Here is a 17886-nt window from a genome sequence, read left to right as displayed (position 1 = left end):
ATTCCCAGGGATGCTGACATGAAGGGGAAAGGAGTCCAGGAGAGCTGGCTGTATTTTAAAGAAGCCTTATTAAAGGCACAGGAAGAAACCATCCCGATGCGCAGCAAGAAAAGCAAATGTGGTAGGCGACCAGATTGGCTTATGTGGCAAGGGTCCCTCTTCCCCAAGCCACCACTGGGTAGGCCTCCTCCCCTTAGCCCCCAAGTTTGGGGATTTTGCAGTGGGTCTCAATGGTAGGGAGCCCAGCCAGGGGCCCACAGGCTCCCGCCCTAGCTGCCTTTACCTAATGCTGGTCAAAATTATTCTCTCCGGTTTCTTCCTCTCTGTCTCTCCACCACCTTCCTTTCGCTCTCTCACTCTCCCATCCAGCCTCCAACTGCTGAGGCTTTTAAAGGCCCTCAGACAGACAGCAGAGAACTCACCTGGCCCCAGTTTGCCTGAGCCAGCTCCCTCCCAGCTGCTTGAAAGTAGGGATAAGAGATCCTCCGGAAAAGAGCTTATTTTCCGGAGGATCACGTCCAGACTGGCGCTTTTCTGCGGCTTATCTACAAGCCGGAAAAAAGCGGCAGCCATGAAAATGCAAATGCCGCGGGGGATATTTAAATCCCCCGTGGATTTGCCTATTCCCAAGTGCTACATTAGCATCCCTATTACGGAATAGGGGCCAATGTAGACACAGCCATGGAGATCGGGAGAGATGCAAAGGAGCAGGGGGCTGGTGCAAAGGAGCAGGGGGCTGGCCTTGATGACCTTCTGAGGTCTCTTCCAGCTCTACCGTTCTATGAACTGGTTAGGCTTAGCGACACTAAACCTAGGGAACTCGTTAGGCTTAGTGACGTTAAACGTTATTTCTAGCAACATCCAACGCAGCAAACAGCCTGGGAATTTACTTCTCAAATCCCATGTAGACTGAAAGAGAGAGAACCCTGCAGAATGCTGCTTTGTGTTTTACCCCGACAGCTTATACCCAAATACACCTGCTAGTCTCTCAGTGTATGTCTGCACTGCCACCCTCATTCGAACTAGGGTGGCTAATGTAGTCATTCGAACTTGCAAATGAAGCCTGGGATTTGAATTTCCCGGGCTTCATTTGCATGTTCCCGGGTGGGCGCCATTTTTAAATGCCCATAGTTTGAACTACCTGCCTGCGGCTACATGCGGCACGGGCTAGGTAGTTCGAATTAAAGCTCCTAATTCAAACTACCGTTAAACCTCCTGGCAGGATATTGCAAACGAAGCCTGGGATTAAAAGTTCGAATGCCTCCAGCAGCCTCCCTCGTTCGAAGTGGGGTGGCAGTACAGACATACCCTGCACGCTGGGCTCCGAATGATTTCAGTTACTAACCAGTTGATCCTTCGGCCACATCTACAGCTTTGTCCGCACCATCCCCCCAGAAGCAATTTTCCTTATGAGGTTTCCTTCTTGCAGCCAGGCCCTGCTTCTGCCTGAGGCATTTTCCTTTCAGCCAGGGAGGAATTCTCTTCAGCCTGCTCCTGGACGGGGTGTCTCTGACGCCCACAGGTGGCAAAAGAGAAGCTGAGAGTGCTGGGTAACGTGTCCCTTTCTCTCGCCAGGCCAGCCCCTGCTCCTTTGCACTTGCCCCCCGCCCTGTCCCACGTGGATCCCATGACAGTCCCTTCGCTGGCTCCCTGCCACGCTCGGCCGAGGCCCCGCTCTCCTGCTTGGTGTGCTCCGAGACAGAGCCCCCTCTGCGCCGGCCCTCGGGTCGGAATCCGGCCCTGCTGCCAGATTTTGCTCCCAGCCAGGTGCAAGCCCAGCCCCTCTCTGCCCACAGGCAGGCTGCCAGGCCCGAGCAGGACGCCACCCAAGGCCCCTTCTCATGCTCACCAGCAGGCCGTTCTCCTCCTTCAGGCTGGCACAGCAGCGCTGCAATTCCTGCAGTGCCCTCAGGAGCAGGGCGTTGTGCTTGGCCAGGGCCTGGTCACCTGCGCAGCCCTGCAGGGAAAGGGAGAGACCAGCTGAGATCACAGCCCGCTGCCCAGCTCCAGACTGGCCCGCAGGGATCCCACCCAGCAAGCCAGGTGTGGGCAGGAAAGGAGAGGGGGAGGGCGGATGGGACAGGAGGCTACTGGGGGGAGGAGAGGGGACAGGCTGCAGCAGGGGAGTGTAGGGGAGGGGAGGCTGCCGGGGGGAGGTCGGATGGGATGGGAGGCTACTGGGGGGAGGGGAGGGGATGGGAGGCTGCAGCGGGGGAGGGGAGGGGACAGGCTGCAGCGGGGGAAGGGGGAGGGGAGGCTGCCAGGGGAAGGTCGGATGGGATGGGAGGCTGCCGGGGGGAGGTTGGATGGGACAGCAGGCTGAAGTGGGGGAGGGGAGGCTGCTGGGGGGAGGGGAGGGGACGGGACACTGCAGCGGGGGAGGGAGGGGAGGGGAGGCTGCTGGGGGGAGGTCAGGTGGGACGGGACACTGCAGCGGGAGAGGGGAGGGGAGGGGAGGGGAGGCTGCCGGGGGGTGAGGTGGGATGATGCAGAGGTGGGAGCTTGTGGGGTGTTGGGGAGAGGTGGGGTTAGGGAGCAGCTGGAGGTCAGTGCCCCCGGGGCTCCGGGTCTTCCTGGTGACCATGCTCAGCTGCAGCTCCTGGCCCTCGAGGCTGTCAGGAGGGCTAGCTAAGGGGGCTGTGGGAGAGGTCAGCGGCTCCAGCAGCCGGGAGGGGATTCGGGGGGGGGGGGGGGGAGCAGGCTGTGGGGCCGGGGAAAGTTACATGGAGCCTGAGCCGTCAGGAGGATTCCCTCGTGCCTTGAGACGGGCCCCCCGCAGGGGCAGGAGGACTGGCCCGTCCACTTTCAGCCCCAGGACCCCGGTCCATGCCGGCTCCCCAGTGTCGTCCAGGCAGCTCCTCTGACTCCAGCCTCGCCCCGGGGAGGGGCAGGCCCTCAGAGCCCCAGCGGGCCATGGTCCCAGCCGACGCGGGCAGCCTCCGCGGGGCTCCGGGCAGGGGGCTCCGTTCGTCCCGCCCACCCCCGGCGCGGAGGGCAGATTCCCAGCCCACACACAGTTGTAGATCTCTTAGGAAAAGAAGATGTTTGAAAACCAGAGAAAAGGGCATAAAACCAACGCTGGCTGCCTGAGGGTACAGAACCAGAACACAAACACGCTCAGCCTTTGCTTCTCAAACCAGAGCAAAAGTGTGTCAAATTCCAGCCGTTCCGCAAAAGCTGCACCCAGCGAACACTGCCCAGCCCTCGACACATCAACGCGTCACGTTCATTCTGCAAAGGGCTGGCACAGCCATGTAAGGACCCAAAATGAAAACTTCCTTTAGCCATTCTGGAGCACTGGCCTTTTCCACTCCTCCCGAAACCAGGGACGCAGTTACTTTGTGACCAACGTGACCAAAAATTAAATGTCTGATTTAGGCATTAAAAGAATTTCAGTTAAAGAAATATTTGCAAAATGTTGCCCAGCTAAAAGTTAGGAAATGCCAGTATTAATATGGTCTGTGCAATCTAAAAAGAGGAGTAAAAAAATAAGAAACCTATTAGAGCGAGAAATGGGTCATAAAATACAGTTTAACTACAGTCAAAGCCAAACACTCAAAAGTTAGGAAATGCCAGTATTAACATGGTCTGTACAATCTAAAAGGGGAGCAAAAATATAACGAACATTATCGCAAGAAATTGATCATAAAATACAGCTTAACGACAGCCCCAATCCCCAAAGTCCCCAGAGTTTCCAACAGAATTTAGAAAAACACCACCACCACCGTTTGAAGAAGCCGCTTGTGGAGTGTGAGCTCGAAATCTACAAAGCTCAACATCTCCCCCTCTTCATCCTTGCTCCTTCCTGGTGAAAGAGCCCTGCAGCCGCCCCGAGTCCCAGATTGCTCAGCGGTGCTCGAGGTGGGCTCAGCTCTCTGTCCACGGGCTCCAGGTTGTAGGAGCAGGTCCTGCCAGCTGGCATTGCCACGTCTGCCCCTTGCACACTGCGCCGAAGCAGCCCAGCCCGCAGAGGGAAAGGTGGCAGCGACACGTCGTAACCGCGTCTCAACCCCACAAAGTTGAGTCAGGTTTCAAACAATACAATAAACAGAACAAAGACGCTAAACGAGATGCAAATGAACCTGCACACTGTGCAGCTGTCAAGATCGCCATGTGGTGCCTTCCCACGCTCACTGCTGGCACCGGTTAACGAGGGGAGGTCTCCCTTCAGGAACAGAGGGGTTTGGTTCAGTGCTGGGAGCTGTGGCTGTGGGTGGCTGATGCTGCTTTCTCTTAGTGCGAAGCTGCTTGTGCCACCCAGACTCAGCTCCCTTGTGCCGAGTCCTGGCACCTTGCACCTGTCACGTTGTCTCGCTGGCTGACCGGGTCACTCGCACCACAGAAGTCAGGACCATCCAGTTCTGCCCAGCAGGGGCAATCTCAGTAAGACCTGCCCTGAAATGCAGCCACAGCACTGGGGTTCACATTCCTGCTTCTGCAAAAAGCACCACGAGCTCGTCTTCCTCCCACATCAGAGGGCACCGCCCCCGGCAGCCTCCTCCGCGGGCGCCTGGGATGTAGTGTCAGTACCTTGCTGGTTGCTGTGCTTGGGCTGTGGGCGACCCCTACTGGCCTCTGTCTGTAACACTGCCCAGCGGGAAGCGCCTTGAGGGCCCCATGGCAGTGACCGAACTGGTCCTACCGGTTAAGGAAAGGGATGGAACAAAGCAGGGATTTCCCTACACCCCCCCCCATGCGGGTGTATACCCCCCCGAATTTCCCCAATGCCCCCCCAGTTTTGTGAACTATGGTGCCATACAGCCCACCTTCACCCTCACGGTGTCACCCCTCATCGGCCCTGACGCCCGCCCTCCCCCCGTTTCAATTCCTGGGGAGGCTACTGGAACAAAGGAAGTGAGTGTTGGGGGAGGGTCAGTTTCTGGCTGGAATCATGAAGGAGACAGGCTGAGGGGCTGGGAGTCTAGGGGCCCAGGGACCCATCTCAAGGGTCTGAGGCTCCCTGGCCCTGACTCCTGGGGCCACGTCCCGTCTGTGCTCGGCTGTGTCCTGAAGGAGCAATAACCCCCCTGTTCTCTGGCTGGCGGAGCCTGTTCTTGCTGCGACGGGGCTGCAAGATCGGGGGACCCCGACTCGCCGTCACATCACCGCTGTGTGGGCACAGCAAAGACTGAAAGGCCCCGGGGCAGCTGACAGAGGCAGACTGCTCTGCCCACTGCTACAGACCCAGGAGCCCTCTCCGGCGAGGGGCAGCTAGGCCATCTGACCACCTCTTCTGCGCTGGCCCGGCCAGCCTCAGGACCAGCTCGGCAGGCTCAGAGGCCAGGTAAAGGGCGGAGGAGTCAGTGTGCCCCTACAGCGGGGGTGGGGAGACAAATAGGGAGCCTGAAATGTCTGAACAAGGAGACAGTCGTCTCTCCACAACCAGCTCCAGTCCCCCGACGTCGGAGCCGTTCCTCTCCACCCGGACCCCTGACCAGCAAATCCAGAAGAAACAATCTGAGCCGTCGGGCAAATCGCCAGCGACCAGAAACCGCCAAGGCGGCTGCCACGGTCAGAGAACACCGTGCTCTCCCGTGTCCCCCGCTCACCGACTGACCCAAAGAACAATGGCAAGCGGTGAGCTGCGGGCCCCGGGCCGTCCCGTCTCTGCAGAGCGAGCCTGGGACCGAGCCCGGGGGACACACCCCAGTGGAACCGCGTTTCCCACCCCCAAATGGGGGCAGGCCTCCTGAGGCTTCACACCAGGGCCACTCCACTTCGGAAGCCCCAGAGGGGGCACAAAGCCACTCCCAGCACATGCCGAGGGCCGCAACTTAAGCGTGGTTGCAAGTACTTGCAAATGTGCATGCAAATATATGCAAATAGCTTCTTTCCCACTGGCGGGCATGAATCCAAAGCTTAAGGCAAGACGACACAGCACACAGGCCCCATTGAAGTCAGTTCTGCTGACTAATAAAATGCAACATCGACCCCATTTCCACCTCGGACAGCACTTTGAATGAGCAACGACAGCCCCGGAAGCTAACTACTAAAACGCATCTCAACAGAAGCCCATTACACCGGCTCCTTGTTTGGTTTGGCTCCCGCCAGCAGGCCCGCGGTGTGACGGACCGGGCCGTGTCTGGGCACAGCTGAGGGCGTCCGCTCAGGGCGAATTGCTCAAATCCGGGGCTACTTACAGCCCCCGACTGGTGACCTTTCCACACAGGCCACAAACCAGTCCCACAGAGCGCTTCAGCAACCTGCCTGAAGCCTCCCGAGGAAAACCCCTCCGACACCCCAGCAATATCCGTGCCCCAGATGGCCCCGGGCCTCATACACAGGTGGGGGGTCCTAGCACCCAATCCCACCTACCCCGAACAAGTTCTGTCCGGTTCCAAGAAACCAGCCACAGATCCCTGGTCAATTTACCCTCTGGACCTTACCCACAAATCACGCTGGGCCAATCCTTTAGAATCTATATCTAAAGGTTTATTATTACAAGAAAGAAAAGCATGAGAGTAAGGTTGTTAAAGTACAGTACGTTACATGCACCGAATCTCCCAGTTCTCGATGCAGGCTCTAGCAGAGATGTTACAGCTGCTGGTTTAAAAGTTCTTATTGCACATCCTACGATCAGGATGGGTTCACAGGTCTTCCGGGCTCTTCAATCCCTGCAATGCTGCCTCTGGGATGAAGTGCTGAGCTGAGAACAAAATGGCATCGACCGCATGGCCCCTTTATACCTCCTTCCTGGCCTCTTCTTGTATGCAGCAAGTCACCTGGTCAGAGGCCAATCTCTATGTTCCCTGCTGGCTGCCTTCAGGTGACAAATCCCATTCTTTGGGTGTGTCCATAGCCTATTGAGAGCCATTGTTCCACAGGGCTTTGCTACTCAGCCTGTCCATAGCAATGCTTAACCACATTCAGAGAAATATTCAGCTTCCACACAGATTACAGATTCCTACCTACACACACAGACATTATACACTCACATAAATAGCGTACATAAGATTAACAAACAATAAGCTCCCATTCAATACCCCACATGGCTCCCTTTATACCAATTTCTGGGGCCAGCACCCCCACCTAGGGGTGCAGCAGCGATCTGGCTGCTTCCCTCCAATTCGGTAATGTGACACGCGGAAACCCAAACCGCACTGCGGGCCGCAAGCAAACAGGCCCCGTGTGGAGCAGCCCTGCTTTGCTCAGTGGATGCTGCTGCTACCAGCAGCAAGCAAGTTGCCTGGGCTGTGAACAGACTAGCCCCAACCCCAGATCTTACTCAACTAGAAACTACTGGCAGGGGCCGCTGCATGGAAACCATAGAAAACTGCATTGCAAAGCCAAATGCGCCGACATTCGGAAATGCCAGTATTGCCATGGCCTGCCCAACCTCAGGGCCATGTGCCCGTCAGGAGAAAGCTTCTACACAATCACAGCGTTTCCCCCAGCTTCTTGTCTCCTTCACTGCAGAGTCGCAAGGTGGGTAACGAATAAGGCTCACATCAGCGTTAAGATCGGGGCAGGCAAGATGCGGCCCAGCCTTTGAATCTGGCCCAGGGCCCACCCTCAGGCACTGAGCATCCTCAAGCAGTTCAAAGCATCTGGCTGCTCCATGTGCCTCTCTGCATTGCGCATCGGTGGGCGGAGGCTTCACATTCTGTCCCGCCCCCAGCACAGTCTCTCAGCTCCCATTGGCCGGCTGCAATGAGGCAAAGGGAGCAGCTAGCTGCTTGGCGTGGCCTGGGGCTGCAGCAGGCACGGAGCCTTCCAGAGGTCCTGCTGGGCTGCTGGCTGGGAGCTGCCCAGGCAAGCGCCTTAAAGGTTGGTTGCAAGTGTTGCCGCCAGAGGGCTCAAAGGAGTATTGCAATGATCTCCGCCGCTGAAGGGGACCTTCCGGATTTTAAGAGCTCGAGTTCCCCAGGATATCTCGCTGGGCGATGCGCACGCGGGTGTTCCTCACGGAATAACAGGCACTTCTCTGGGTGAGGCTACCAGACACGTCACATCACATCGGTTCTTCCTCAGCTGCGGGGGTCTTCAGTGCCACGTGGAGGACGTGTCTTGCATGTCAGTGCACTGGGGGCCCTGCGAAAGGCAGGGCAGAGCTTGTTTTGAGCTGTTCGAAATGCAGTGGTGCTGTATCTTGGCCACGGGTGGGACATTTTTTTTAAAAAAAGAGCAGCCTCCTGTTCTGGAGGAAAGTCTGGCCCACGGGAGGCCTGTGTATCTAGGACAATGCTGAGAGTCTGGCACTGGGCCAGCGTACCTGGTACCTTCCTCCATAGTGGAGGGTGGGCGGTGAGACTCCAGAGGGATCCGCGCCATAAATCAGGTTGGCAAGAGGAGCAGTCTGCTGCCCGGTGCAGCTGTGTTCCGAGGGTCAGTCACATGGACCCAGCTCCCGGCACACATCGCCAGCCACCCTGGGGAGGGTCACACCAGCTCCGGTTCTCTGTCGCTAGCGCCTCAGCGAGCTCAGTCTGGTCTCAGGTGCTCCTCTAATTACACTGACACGTGCATGGGGGGATTTTCCAAAGCACTCAGCTTAGGCCAGCTCTGAGCACTAGTGAAAATCCCACCAACTGTGGATCCATTATTCTGCCTCCGGGCTCGAAGTGAGGCTAGTCACGAGGAGCCGATCTGGCCGAATTGGGTCAGTTAAAACAGGGGTATTGGGCCCCACAGCAAACCTGGGGGGGGGGGACCTCCACATTCATTCAAGAGCCTGGGTGCGTAAGAGCATCGCTTCTGCCTGGACCTGGCCACATTTGCTCAAGAACTATCCCCGGGGCTGCTGGCCCATGCGGCAGGTGTGTGGGATGCAAGTGTGCATTTCACCAGTATGGAACGGTGCTCTGTCCTGCCCTCAATCGCTCAAGATTCTGGTGGCTATTGCAAGGCTTTCAAGAGAGAGAGAGGCTGAAGAACGTCCTTCTCCTGAGAGATAAAGGCTCTGACTCAACATTCAGACAAAGCTTCGTGTGGAGAGTGGCAGAAGAGTTAAACACGGGGCTCCCAAAGTGCATTGCTCCAGTGCTATAAAGAGACAGGCTCAAAGCACTTGTGCAATGCTTCATCGGGGCGGGTGATCATGCCAGCGCTACAGAGAGAGGTTTGCAAAGTCTTATGCTGATGGCTTATTACCTGGATTAATTAGATTGTGCACCATTGGGAGCAATCTTCTGACCTTTCAGCTTTTGTCAAGAGTATGGGAAAGCAGGTTTTCTAATGTGAACTGGGCAATTTTCCCACGTGAAGGGAGTTATAGAAATCTGCAGTGTTGGAGACACTGCAAACACCTGAACAAACATATACAAGGTGCTGCTAAACCATCTGGTCCTGGGGACTTGCCGCTTAGAAGGTCTTGTGCAGCATTTTCAAATCCATCTGTTGCTGTATCTGCTTCACATTGGACCTTGTTTTCGGTAACTGCAGGGTTTAGGAGACCTGCCGTGTGACTAGAGGTGGGTAGAATTTTTAAACTGCCAGTGAGGTGGGGGGTCCAGACTGACAGGCCTGGGGCTGATTTGCAGCTTTTGTTCCCACGGGCCGTAGCTGAGGTTGTGAGCACTCAGCCCATCAGAAAATCCAGTCGGGGGCTCAGACTGGCACCAGAGAAGAGATGCCAGCGGCGCCAGGCCCAGCGCACCAAGCACAGAAGCCAGGCCAGCCACAGCCGGCACCCAAGCAACAAGGTTTCAACTTCATAGAATCATAGAACCATAGAGCTGGAAGAGACCTCAGAAGCTCATCAAGTCCAGCCCCCTGCTCTAGGCAGGACCAATCCCAACTAAATCAACCGGCCGGGGCTTTGTCAAGCCAAAACTTAAACACCTCTAGGGCTGGAGACTCCACTACTTCCCTAGGGAACCCAGCCCAGTGCTTCACCACCCTCCTAGGGAAATAGTTTTTCCTAATATCCAACCTGGACCTCTCCCAGCCACAAAACATCCCAGGGCGGGCTATCGGGCCACACTCCCTAGTGCTGGCCATCCTGCCTTGCCGGAGCACGTCTGCTTTGAGCAGCCCTGGTGGAGAACAAACATCTCCTCCCAGACCAAGCACCAAAGGCACAGCTGCATGGGCAGCTGCCCACCCTGTGCCCCGGCCCTGAGCTGGCAGAAGCCGCCCTCAGACAAGATGGGTTCCCATCTTTGCCCATTGTCTTCTCTGACACAAGCACCGGCCTGCCAGGCGCTGGATCGGACGAGCACACGCCACACGGGCCAATCCAGCCTGAGCTCTGTTCTTGCTTGCGTGACGAAGTGGGCATTGCAGTCGCCTTGCTCTGCAGCATGCGAGTCCCACTGTCCCGTAGTAACCCCGTGCGTGTGCCTCAGTTTCCCTGGGCACAGCACCAATTCCTCGAGGATCATGGGAATGTCAGTGTGCCCTTTGTAACCTGAACCCAAGAGAGGGGTGTGACCAGGTGACACAGGACAAACATGGGAGGAGGGGCCTGGCTGGGACCGGAGCTGGGAGTGGGTCAGTCTTGCCTGGCTGGGGAGAGAGCCAGGGCTCTGGCTCAGGACCCCTCTCCCCAGGATGGAGGGCGCTGCTGCTCCCGCTTCCTGTGCTACGCTGCGTCCCTGCAGACCAATAACCCTTCTGCCCCCCTGCCGGCAGGGAGTCTGTCTGGCTGCAGACAGGGGTGCAGGGCCCGGGGCCTCCCCGCCCCTCGGCGACAGCTTGGGAGTGAATTCTGCTCTTGGCCGAGATGCTAAGTTGGAAGTGCCAGTGGGTGCAAGGCTGGGCTGTATGGATTAGTGTCGGCCACTTGTGCGCGGCCCCAGGCCGAAGCACTGCCTCTCACGCTGCCTCGGCTGGGACGCTGTCTGCTTGGCAAGCAGGGAAAGGAGAGGCCTCGTCATGTTAGTGGATTTTAGGGGGAGCAGCCAGGTCACTGCTGCGCCCACGGGGGGTGTTTGCCCCAAAGTCCATACAAAGGGGCCGTGCGAGGTGCCAATGAAAGCCTGTGTTCTACTGATTCTGGGCGCTACTCGTGTACGTGTGTGATGTCTGCGTGTGGCGTGATGAGTACGGGCCCTGGGGTGCCTGTTGTGGGGAAGGGTTGTGCAGTGACTGTGCTAACTGGCAGGGCCCCAGGGACAGTGGCTCTCAGGGTGGCCCCCACACACCTGAGACTGGAAACCTGCAACCAGCCAGGGCATAATGGCTGCTGGCAGGGGACACAGGGACAGGTCACTGGGCCACGTGACCTGCTCCAGCTTGGGAGACACCCGGGATGGATAGAAAGTGCCAGGAGGCAGACTCCATCTTGTCTTCAGTTCTGCTACTGCTCCCAGATGGGGCACAGAGCCGGGAAGGGCTGCTGACCCGTCCTGCCGTAGGATGGGCACCAGGGACTTCTTGGCTGGTTTGGAACATCTCTGCTGACAGTCTGTGCGAGAACTCAGGGATTGGAGCGTGTGACGTATTCTCCACAGCAACCGCACTCTCCACCTTTTCTTTCCTTTGTTAATAAACCTCTAGAGGTTCGATTCTAAAGGCCTGGCCCAGCGAGCTCTTGTGGGGAAGATCCAGGGTGTAAACTGACCGGGGGTCTGTGGCTGGTTCTTTGTCTTGGGAGGACTGGTTGGGGGTAGGTGAGGTTGGGTCCTATAACCCCTCACCTGCGTGCAGGCCCGGGGCTGACTGTGGCACAGGGAGAGCTGGGGTGTCCGAGGGGTTTTGCTCGTGAGGCTTCCTGCTGGCTGGATTGGCAGCTGGAGCGCTCGGTGTGGCCGGTGTGTGGCCTGTTTGGAAGGTCTCCAGCCTGGGGCCGTAAGGAGCCCTGAGCGGACTCCCTCAGTGGTGCCCAGGCCCGGCCCATCACACCCCTCCCAGACGGAGAAGCGCCCAGAAGCGGAGGAGGGGGCAAGCCTTCCAAGCAGCCCCCGCCCACAGTCTCAGGCCCCAGGGGTCCCCAGGCAAGCGGTGCGCAGAACAGCACGCGGCCGGGCGAGCGCGGGGTTGGGAGCCGGCAGTGACTGTGATCCCTGACGACGGAATCAGCCAAGAGCAAGAGCCACTCAGGCGTGAGCTAAAGTAACAAGCCCCCTGCCAGGAGCCGCAGCCGCGCCACAGCTTCTGTGCGAGCACGAATGTGTGACATGCTGAACGGGCGCCGAGCCGCCAGCTCCCCCCGCCCTGCACCCTCACTGCCCCCGCCGCCCCCCACCTTCCCCCGCCCTGCACCCTCACTGCCCCCACCGCCCCCCACCATCCCCCGCCCTGCACCCTCACTGCCCCCGCCGCCCCCAGCCCTGCACCCTCACTGCCCCCGCCGCCCCCAGCCCTGCACCCTCACTGCCCCCGCCGCCCCCAGCCCTGCACCCTCACTGCCCCCGCCACCCCCCGCCCTGCACCCTCACTGCCCCCGCCGCCCCCAGCCCTGCACCCTCACTGCCCCCGCCGCCCCCCACCTTCCCCCGCCCTGCACCCTCACTGCCCCCGCCGCCCCCCGCCCTGCACCCTCACTGCCCCCGCCGCCCCCCACCTTCCCCCGCCCTGCACCCTCACTGCCCCCGCCGCCCCCCGCCCTGCACCCTCACTGCCCCCGCCGCCCCCCGCCGCCCCCCGCCCTGCACCCTCACTGCCCCCGCCACCCCCCGCCGCCCCCCGCCCTGCACCCTCACTGCCCCCGCCGCCCCCCGCCGCCCCCCGCCCTGCACCCTCACTGCCCCCGCCGCCCCCCGCCCTGCACCCTCACTGCCCCCGCCGCCCCCAGCCCTGCACCCTCACTGCCCCCACCTTCCCCCGCCCTGCACCCTCACTGCCCCCGCCGCCCCCAGCCCTGCACCCTCACTGCCCCCGCTGCCCCCCACCTTCCCCCGCCCTGCACCCTCACTGCCCCCGCCGCCCCCCGCCCTGCACCCTCACTGCCCCCGCCGCCCCCCGCCGCCCCCCGCCCTGCACCCTCACTGCCCCCGCCGCCCCCCACCTCCCTCCACCCTGCACCCTCACTGCCCCCGCCTGCCCCCCACCCTGCACCCTCACTGCCCCCGTCGCCCCCCGCCCTGCACCCTCACTGCCCCCGCCGCCCCCCACCTTCCCCCGCCCTGCACCCTCACCGCCCCCGCCGCCCCTCCGCACCCTCACTGCCCGTGCCGCCCCCCCCCCGCCATCTCCCCACCCTGCACCCTCACTGCACCCTGACTGCCCCCCGCCCTTCCCCCACCCTGCACCCTGACTGCCCGTGCCGCCCCCTGCCTCCCCCATCCTGCACCCTCACTGCCCCCCATCTCCCCACCCTGCACCCTCACTGCCTGTGCCGTGCCCCACCCTGCACCCTCACTGCCCCCCGCCTCCCCCCACCCTGCACCCTCACTGCCCCCCCGCCATCTCCCCACCCTGCACCCTCACTGCCCCCTGCTGCTCCCGCCTCCCCCCACCCTGCACCCTGACTGCCCCCGCCCTCCCCCCACCCTGCACCCTCACTGCCGCCTGCTGCTCCCGCCTCCTCCCACCCTGCACCCTCACTGCCCCCGCCTCCCCCCACCCTGCACCCTCACTGCCCCCCCGCCATCTCCCCACCCTGCACCCTCACTGCCCCCTGCTGCTCCCGCCTCCCCCCACCCTGCACCCTGACTGCCCCCGCCCTCCCCCCACCCTGCACCCTCACTGCCGCCTGCTGCTCCCGCCTCCCCCCACCCTGCACCCTCACTGCCCCCGCCGTTCCCCACCTGCCCAGGGCCCTGCAAGGGGGGACCAGTCACAGCGCCAGGGCTCCAGCCCCGCCTGGACGCCTCCACTATGAAATAGCCCCTGAGCCCAGCACCCCTAGTTGGCCGGCATGGGCCACTCACAGGCTTTTCTCCGCTGCAGGGACACCCTGAGTGCTGCTGCGCGTCGTCACCGTGGTCCGAGGGCCCCGCCCTTCCCACGCGGCAGAGGAAGGCTGCCGGCCCGCGGCACGAAGTGCCCCTCCTCGAGGGGGGAGAGAGAGTCAGGTCTCCACTACCGACTCGGGCGGGGGGGATTGGCGTTGGCCAGATCAGGGACTCACAAGGGACAGCCGCAGAGCAGGGGATTCTACTGGAGGCATCTTCCAAACCCCCTCCCGCTCCCTTCTGAGCATTCCCAGCACCTGGACCAGGCAGGGCCCCCACAGGCCGTCAGTCCCGTCCCCGCCCTCACAGCCGCACCCAGCACCAGCTGAGCATCCCTGCCAGGCGTCTGCCCAACCTGCTCTTAAAACCCTCCAGAGACGGGGATTCCACAACCCCCCTGGGCAATTTCCCCCCGTGTTTGACCACCCTGCTAGGAAGCTTTTCCTACCGTCCAACCCAACCCTCCCTTGCTGCAGCGTAAGCCCCTTGCTGCGTGTCCTGTCCTCAGGGGCCAAGGAGAAACACCCTTTTAGGTACTCGAAAACCGCTGCCATGTCCCCTCTCAGTCCTCGCTTTTCCAGACTAAACAAGCCCAGTTCCTTCAGCCTCCCTCCTAGCTCCTGTCTTCTAGGCCTGTCACCATTCGTGTTGCTCTTCGCTGGTCCCTCTCCAGCTTCTCCACAGCTCTCCTGAAATGTGGGGCCCACACTGGACACAAGACTCCAGCTGAGACCTGGAGCTGTGGGCTGGGAGCTCTCTCAGCCCTGAGTCAAGGAGGGGGTGACCCCCAGACAGTGAACTGGCATCCAAGAACACTGAGATTTGACAGTGTTGCAACTAAAGGCACATCCCTTCCCACGTCATGACTCTTCACCGGCCATTTCCTTACTGAGCCGCCCCCGGCCGTGTTCCAGGAATACAGGGGAGACGTGTCCTAACGCCCACCCCCTTTGCACTGAGGGTGGGTCTAGACGACAGGGCTTTGTCGACAAAACTAGACCTGCGCCTGCACTGCCGCTGAGTTGCGTCGACAGAACATCGACAGAAGGCGGCAGTTGTGTCGACGGCGGCAAACCTCATTCTGCGAGGAATAACAACTGTCGCCAGAGCTCCTGGCCGGACGGCGCTATGGCACCCACGCCAGGCCTTGCGGCTGCGCTCTCATGGCGACAGAGCTGGCTGTCGTCTAGACGTGCCCAAGTAGAACGAGCCCGGACTCCACGCGTCCTTTGGCAAGAGCCTGGCTGGGCCATTGCCGTGTCCCGTGCGCGGCGGGTGGGAGCGTGACCTGTCCTGGGAAGAAGGAACCTTGCAGGCCCGGTCCCCAGAGGGGTGCTGTGTGGAGTCCGCCAGGAGCTGAGCCTGGGCATGTGGCTGGAGCAGCAGCCCTGCACGGCGGAGAAGGGGTCTCCTCAAAGAAGCGCCAAGGAACCCGTCACACGCTGCTCTCAAAGCCAGGGGCTCCCTCCCCCGCCAGCAAGGCTGCAGAGACCGAAAGAGCCGTCCTCTCCTCTGTCTCCGCTGAGAGCCAGCCCAGTCAGCTCCCGTCCACGCGCCACAAGCCACCCCAGCGCAGGTCCAAGTGCAGCCCATTGGAGAGCCCTGCAAAAGGGCAGCTCGCTAGACCGGTGGCCTTCACCTTCAGCCCTGCAAGCACGGCACAGCCCCTCCTTAGGGCTGACCACAAGCTGCCCAGAGGCTGTCGTGAGGGCTCAGCCACAGAGAGCTGGCTGCTGCCTGTCTCATCTTTCAAGCGCTCCCAGGCCCCCAACTGAACCACCCGCATGACTCTACCTGAGCGCGCGGGGCAGCTAGCCACCGGAGAGCCAAGTGCCTTACCTGGGAGGATCCAGCTGCCTGGCAGTGCCCGAGCCCCTCCATCGCACCCCGAGGCCCCCTGCTCTCCAGGGGCTGCACCAGCACCGCCCCGTGGCCTGGGGGCCACCCAGAGAGCACCTGGGATTGTGCCAGGACTGACGTGTTTCTGATTTCCTCTAGCCCAGGCTCAGGCGCCCCAGACGTCAGTTCGGGAGCTACCCTGTTGCCAGAATCCCCCACAAGGGCTCCATCTTCCTGCAGATCCGTCCCCAAGGCTGAATCCTGACGGACAGGCGCTTCCGGGGCCCGGCGGCTGTGCCATGCCGGAGAGCCCTGACAGGGTGACACCTGGATTGAGCCAGGCTGCGGCTTCCTTTCTTCCTGCTTCTCCATGTCTCGCTGTGGGGCTATCACTGAGCCTCCCCCACCGGGGGCTAGGACTTCTCCGCAGCCACAACGCTCCTGAGCGGGACAAAAACCCCGAAGGCATCACAGCCTGGGCCCCGGCGAGAATCCAGGGGCCATCTCGGGCTGCGTCTCTGAGCGGCTGGGCTCACGGGAGACGGGAGAGCCGCTCTGCCGGGGGAGAGCCACTTCGCAAGCCCCTCATGCTGAGCTGCCTCGGGCTCTGCCGACTGCGAATCCTGGCACCTGCTCCAATTCCTGTCACCCCCGGCTGCAGCGCCAAGGGCAGCGTCGCATGCTCTGGGCTCAGCTGCACTGCGCTGCCCTCACGCGGCAGGGCCCCCCGCGCCCATGCCCAGCCGGCCTGCTGATCTCTGGGGCGGATGCTCGGCTGCAGCTCTGTGCTACGGAGGCCTCGTCCCAGCCAGTGCTCGCCTCATACTCGCACACGCCGGAGCGGTGACGTAAGGGGGGGGCTTGCTGAAGTTGTCAGCCCTGCCCAGCTCCAAGGAGCCCTCCCGCGCTGCTTGCTAGATGTTTCCAGCGCGCGCTGCATTGCCAGCTGCGGGCTCACCAAAAATCACCAGCACCCAGCGTGCAAAGTCACCAGTGCTACAATGGGACTGCACCTGGCAGGACTGGGTCGTCCCTGGGAGCCATCCAATAGGAAGAGCTGTCTGGTTTCCATGGAAATGGTGCTGGAATGGTGTGTTTGCTGCCTATTGATTAGCGGTTGGGTACTGCAGCAGGGAGCTGTCAGATAACAGGCGTTTCCTTCTGCTGACCCCGAATTGACAGCCGCCCCCACAGAGCCCCCCCGGCCACGTGGATAGGTGTGTGTTTCCATGGGGGGGGAGGGGGGCGGGTAGGTGTGTGTGTCTGTGGGGGGGATAGGGGTGGGGGTGGGGGGATAGGTGCCTGTGTGTGTGTGCATGGTGGGGGATAGGTGCGTGTGGGGGGGATAGGTGCATGTGTGTGTATGGTGGGGGATAGTTGTGAGGGGGAATAGGTGTGTGTGTGTATGTGTGTTGTGGTGGGGGATATGGTGTGTGGGGGATATGGTGTGCGTGTGGTGGAGGATAGGTGTGTGTGTGTGGGGGGGGGATGGTGTGTGTGTGTCCGTGTATGTATGTGTGTCTGTGGATGGTGGGGGATCGGGGGGTGTGTGTGTGTCTGTGTGGTGGGGGATGGGGAGGGTGTGTGGTGGCAGATGGGGGTGTGTGAGGGTGATGGAGGATAGGGGTGGGTGTGTGTATGGTGGGAGACTGGGGCATGTCTGGGGTGGGGGATAGGTGCGTGGGGGGGAATAGATGCACGTGTGTGTGGTGGGTGATGGTGTGTGTATGCGTGAGTGTGATGGGGATAGGTACGTGTGTGTCTGGAGAGGGATAGGTGTGTGTGTCTGTCTGTGTGATGGGGATAGGTACGTGTGAGTGTGGTGGGGGATAGGAGTGTGTGTGTGTCTGTGATGGGGATAGGTGTGTGTGTGTCTGGAGGGGGATAGGTGCATGGGAGGGGATAGGTGCATGTGTGTGTGTGTCTGAGAGATGGGGATAGGTACGTGTGCGTCTGAAGGGGGAAAGGTGCGTGGGAGGGGATAGGTGCATGTGTGTATGTGTTTGTGTGTGTGGTGGGGGATAGGCGTGTGTGTGTCTGTGAGATGGGGATAGGTACGTGTGTGTCTGGAGGGGGATAGGTGCGTGGGAGGGGATAGGTGCATGTGTGTATGTGTTTGGGTGTGTATGGTGGGGGATAGGGGTGTGTGTGTGTGTCTGTGAGATGGGGATAGGTACGTGTGTGTCTGGAGGGGGATAGGTGCGTGGGAGGGGATAGGTGCATGTGTGTATGTGTTTGTGTGTGTGGTGGGGGATAGGCGTGTGTGTGT

The 17886-nt window shown here is 60.8% G+C and overlaps 1 protein-coding gene across 1 annotated transcript in view; it reads right to left on the bottom strand.

The window, feature by feature from the left end:
- TSPOAP1 (TSPO associated protein 1) overlaps nucleotides 1–16662 on the bottom strand; it is a 93779-nt gene extending 77117 nt beyond the window's left edge. Inside the window, exons 1-2 of the mRNA XM_089772100.1 lie at nucleotides 15618–16662; nucleotides 1850–1957 (exon numbers count right to left, since the gene is read on the bottom strand). Coding sequence (XP_089628226.1) covers nucleotides 1850–1957; nucleotides 15618–15989 — 480 coding nt within the window. The 5' untranslated portion in view covers nucleotides 15990–16662. The remainder of the gene's footprint in view (nucleotides 1–1849; nucleotides 1958–15617) is intronic.
- Nucleotides 16663–17886: the final 1224 nt, after the last annotated feature.

This window comes from Pelodiscus sinensis, chromosome 21 (assembly GCF_052426305.1).
Source record: "Pelodiscus sinensis isolate ZL-2025 chromosome 21, ASM5242630v1, whole genome shotgun sequence".
In the NCBI taxonomy this organism is placed as follows: Eukaryota; Metazoa; Chordata; order Testudines; family Trionychidae; genus Pelodiscus; species Pelodiscus sinensis.
This window is presented reverse-complemented; position numbering and strand designations above follow the sequence as displayed.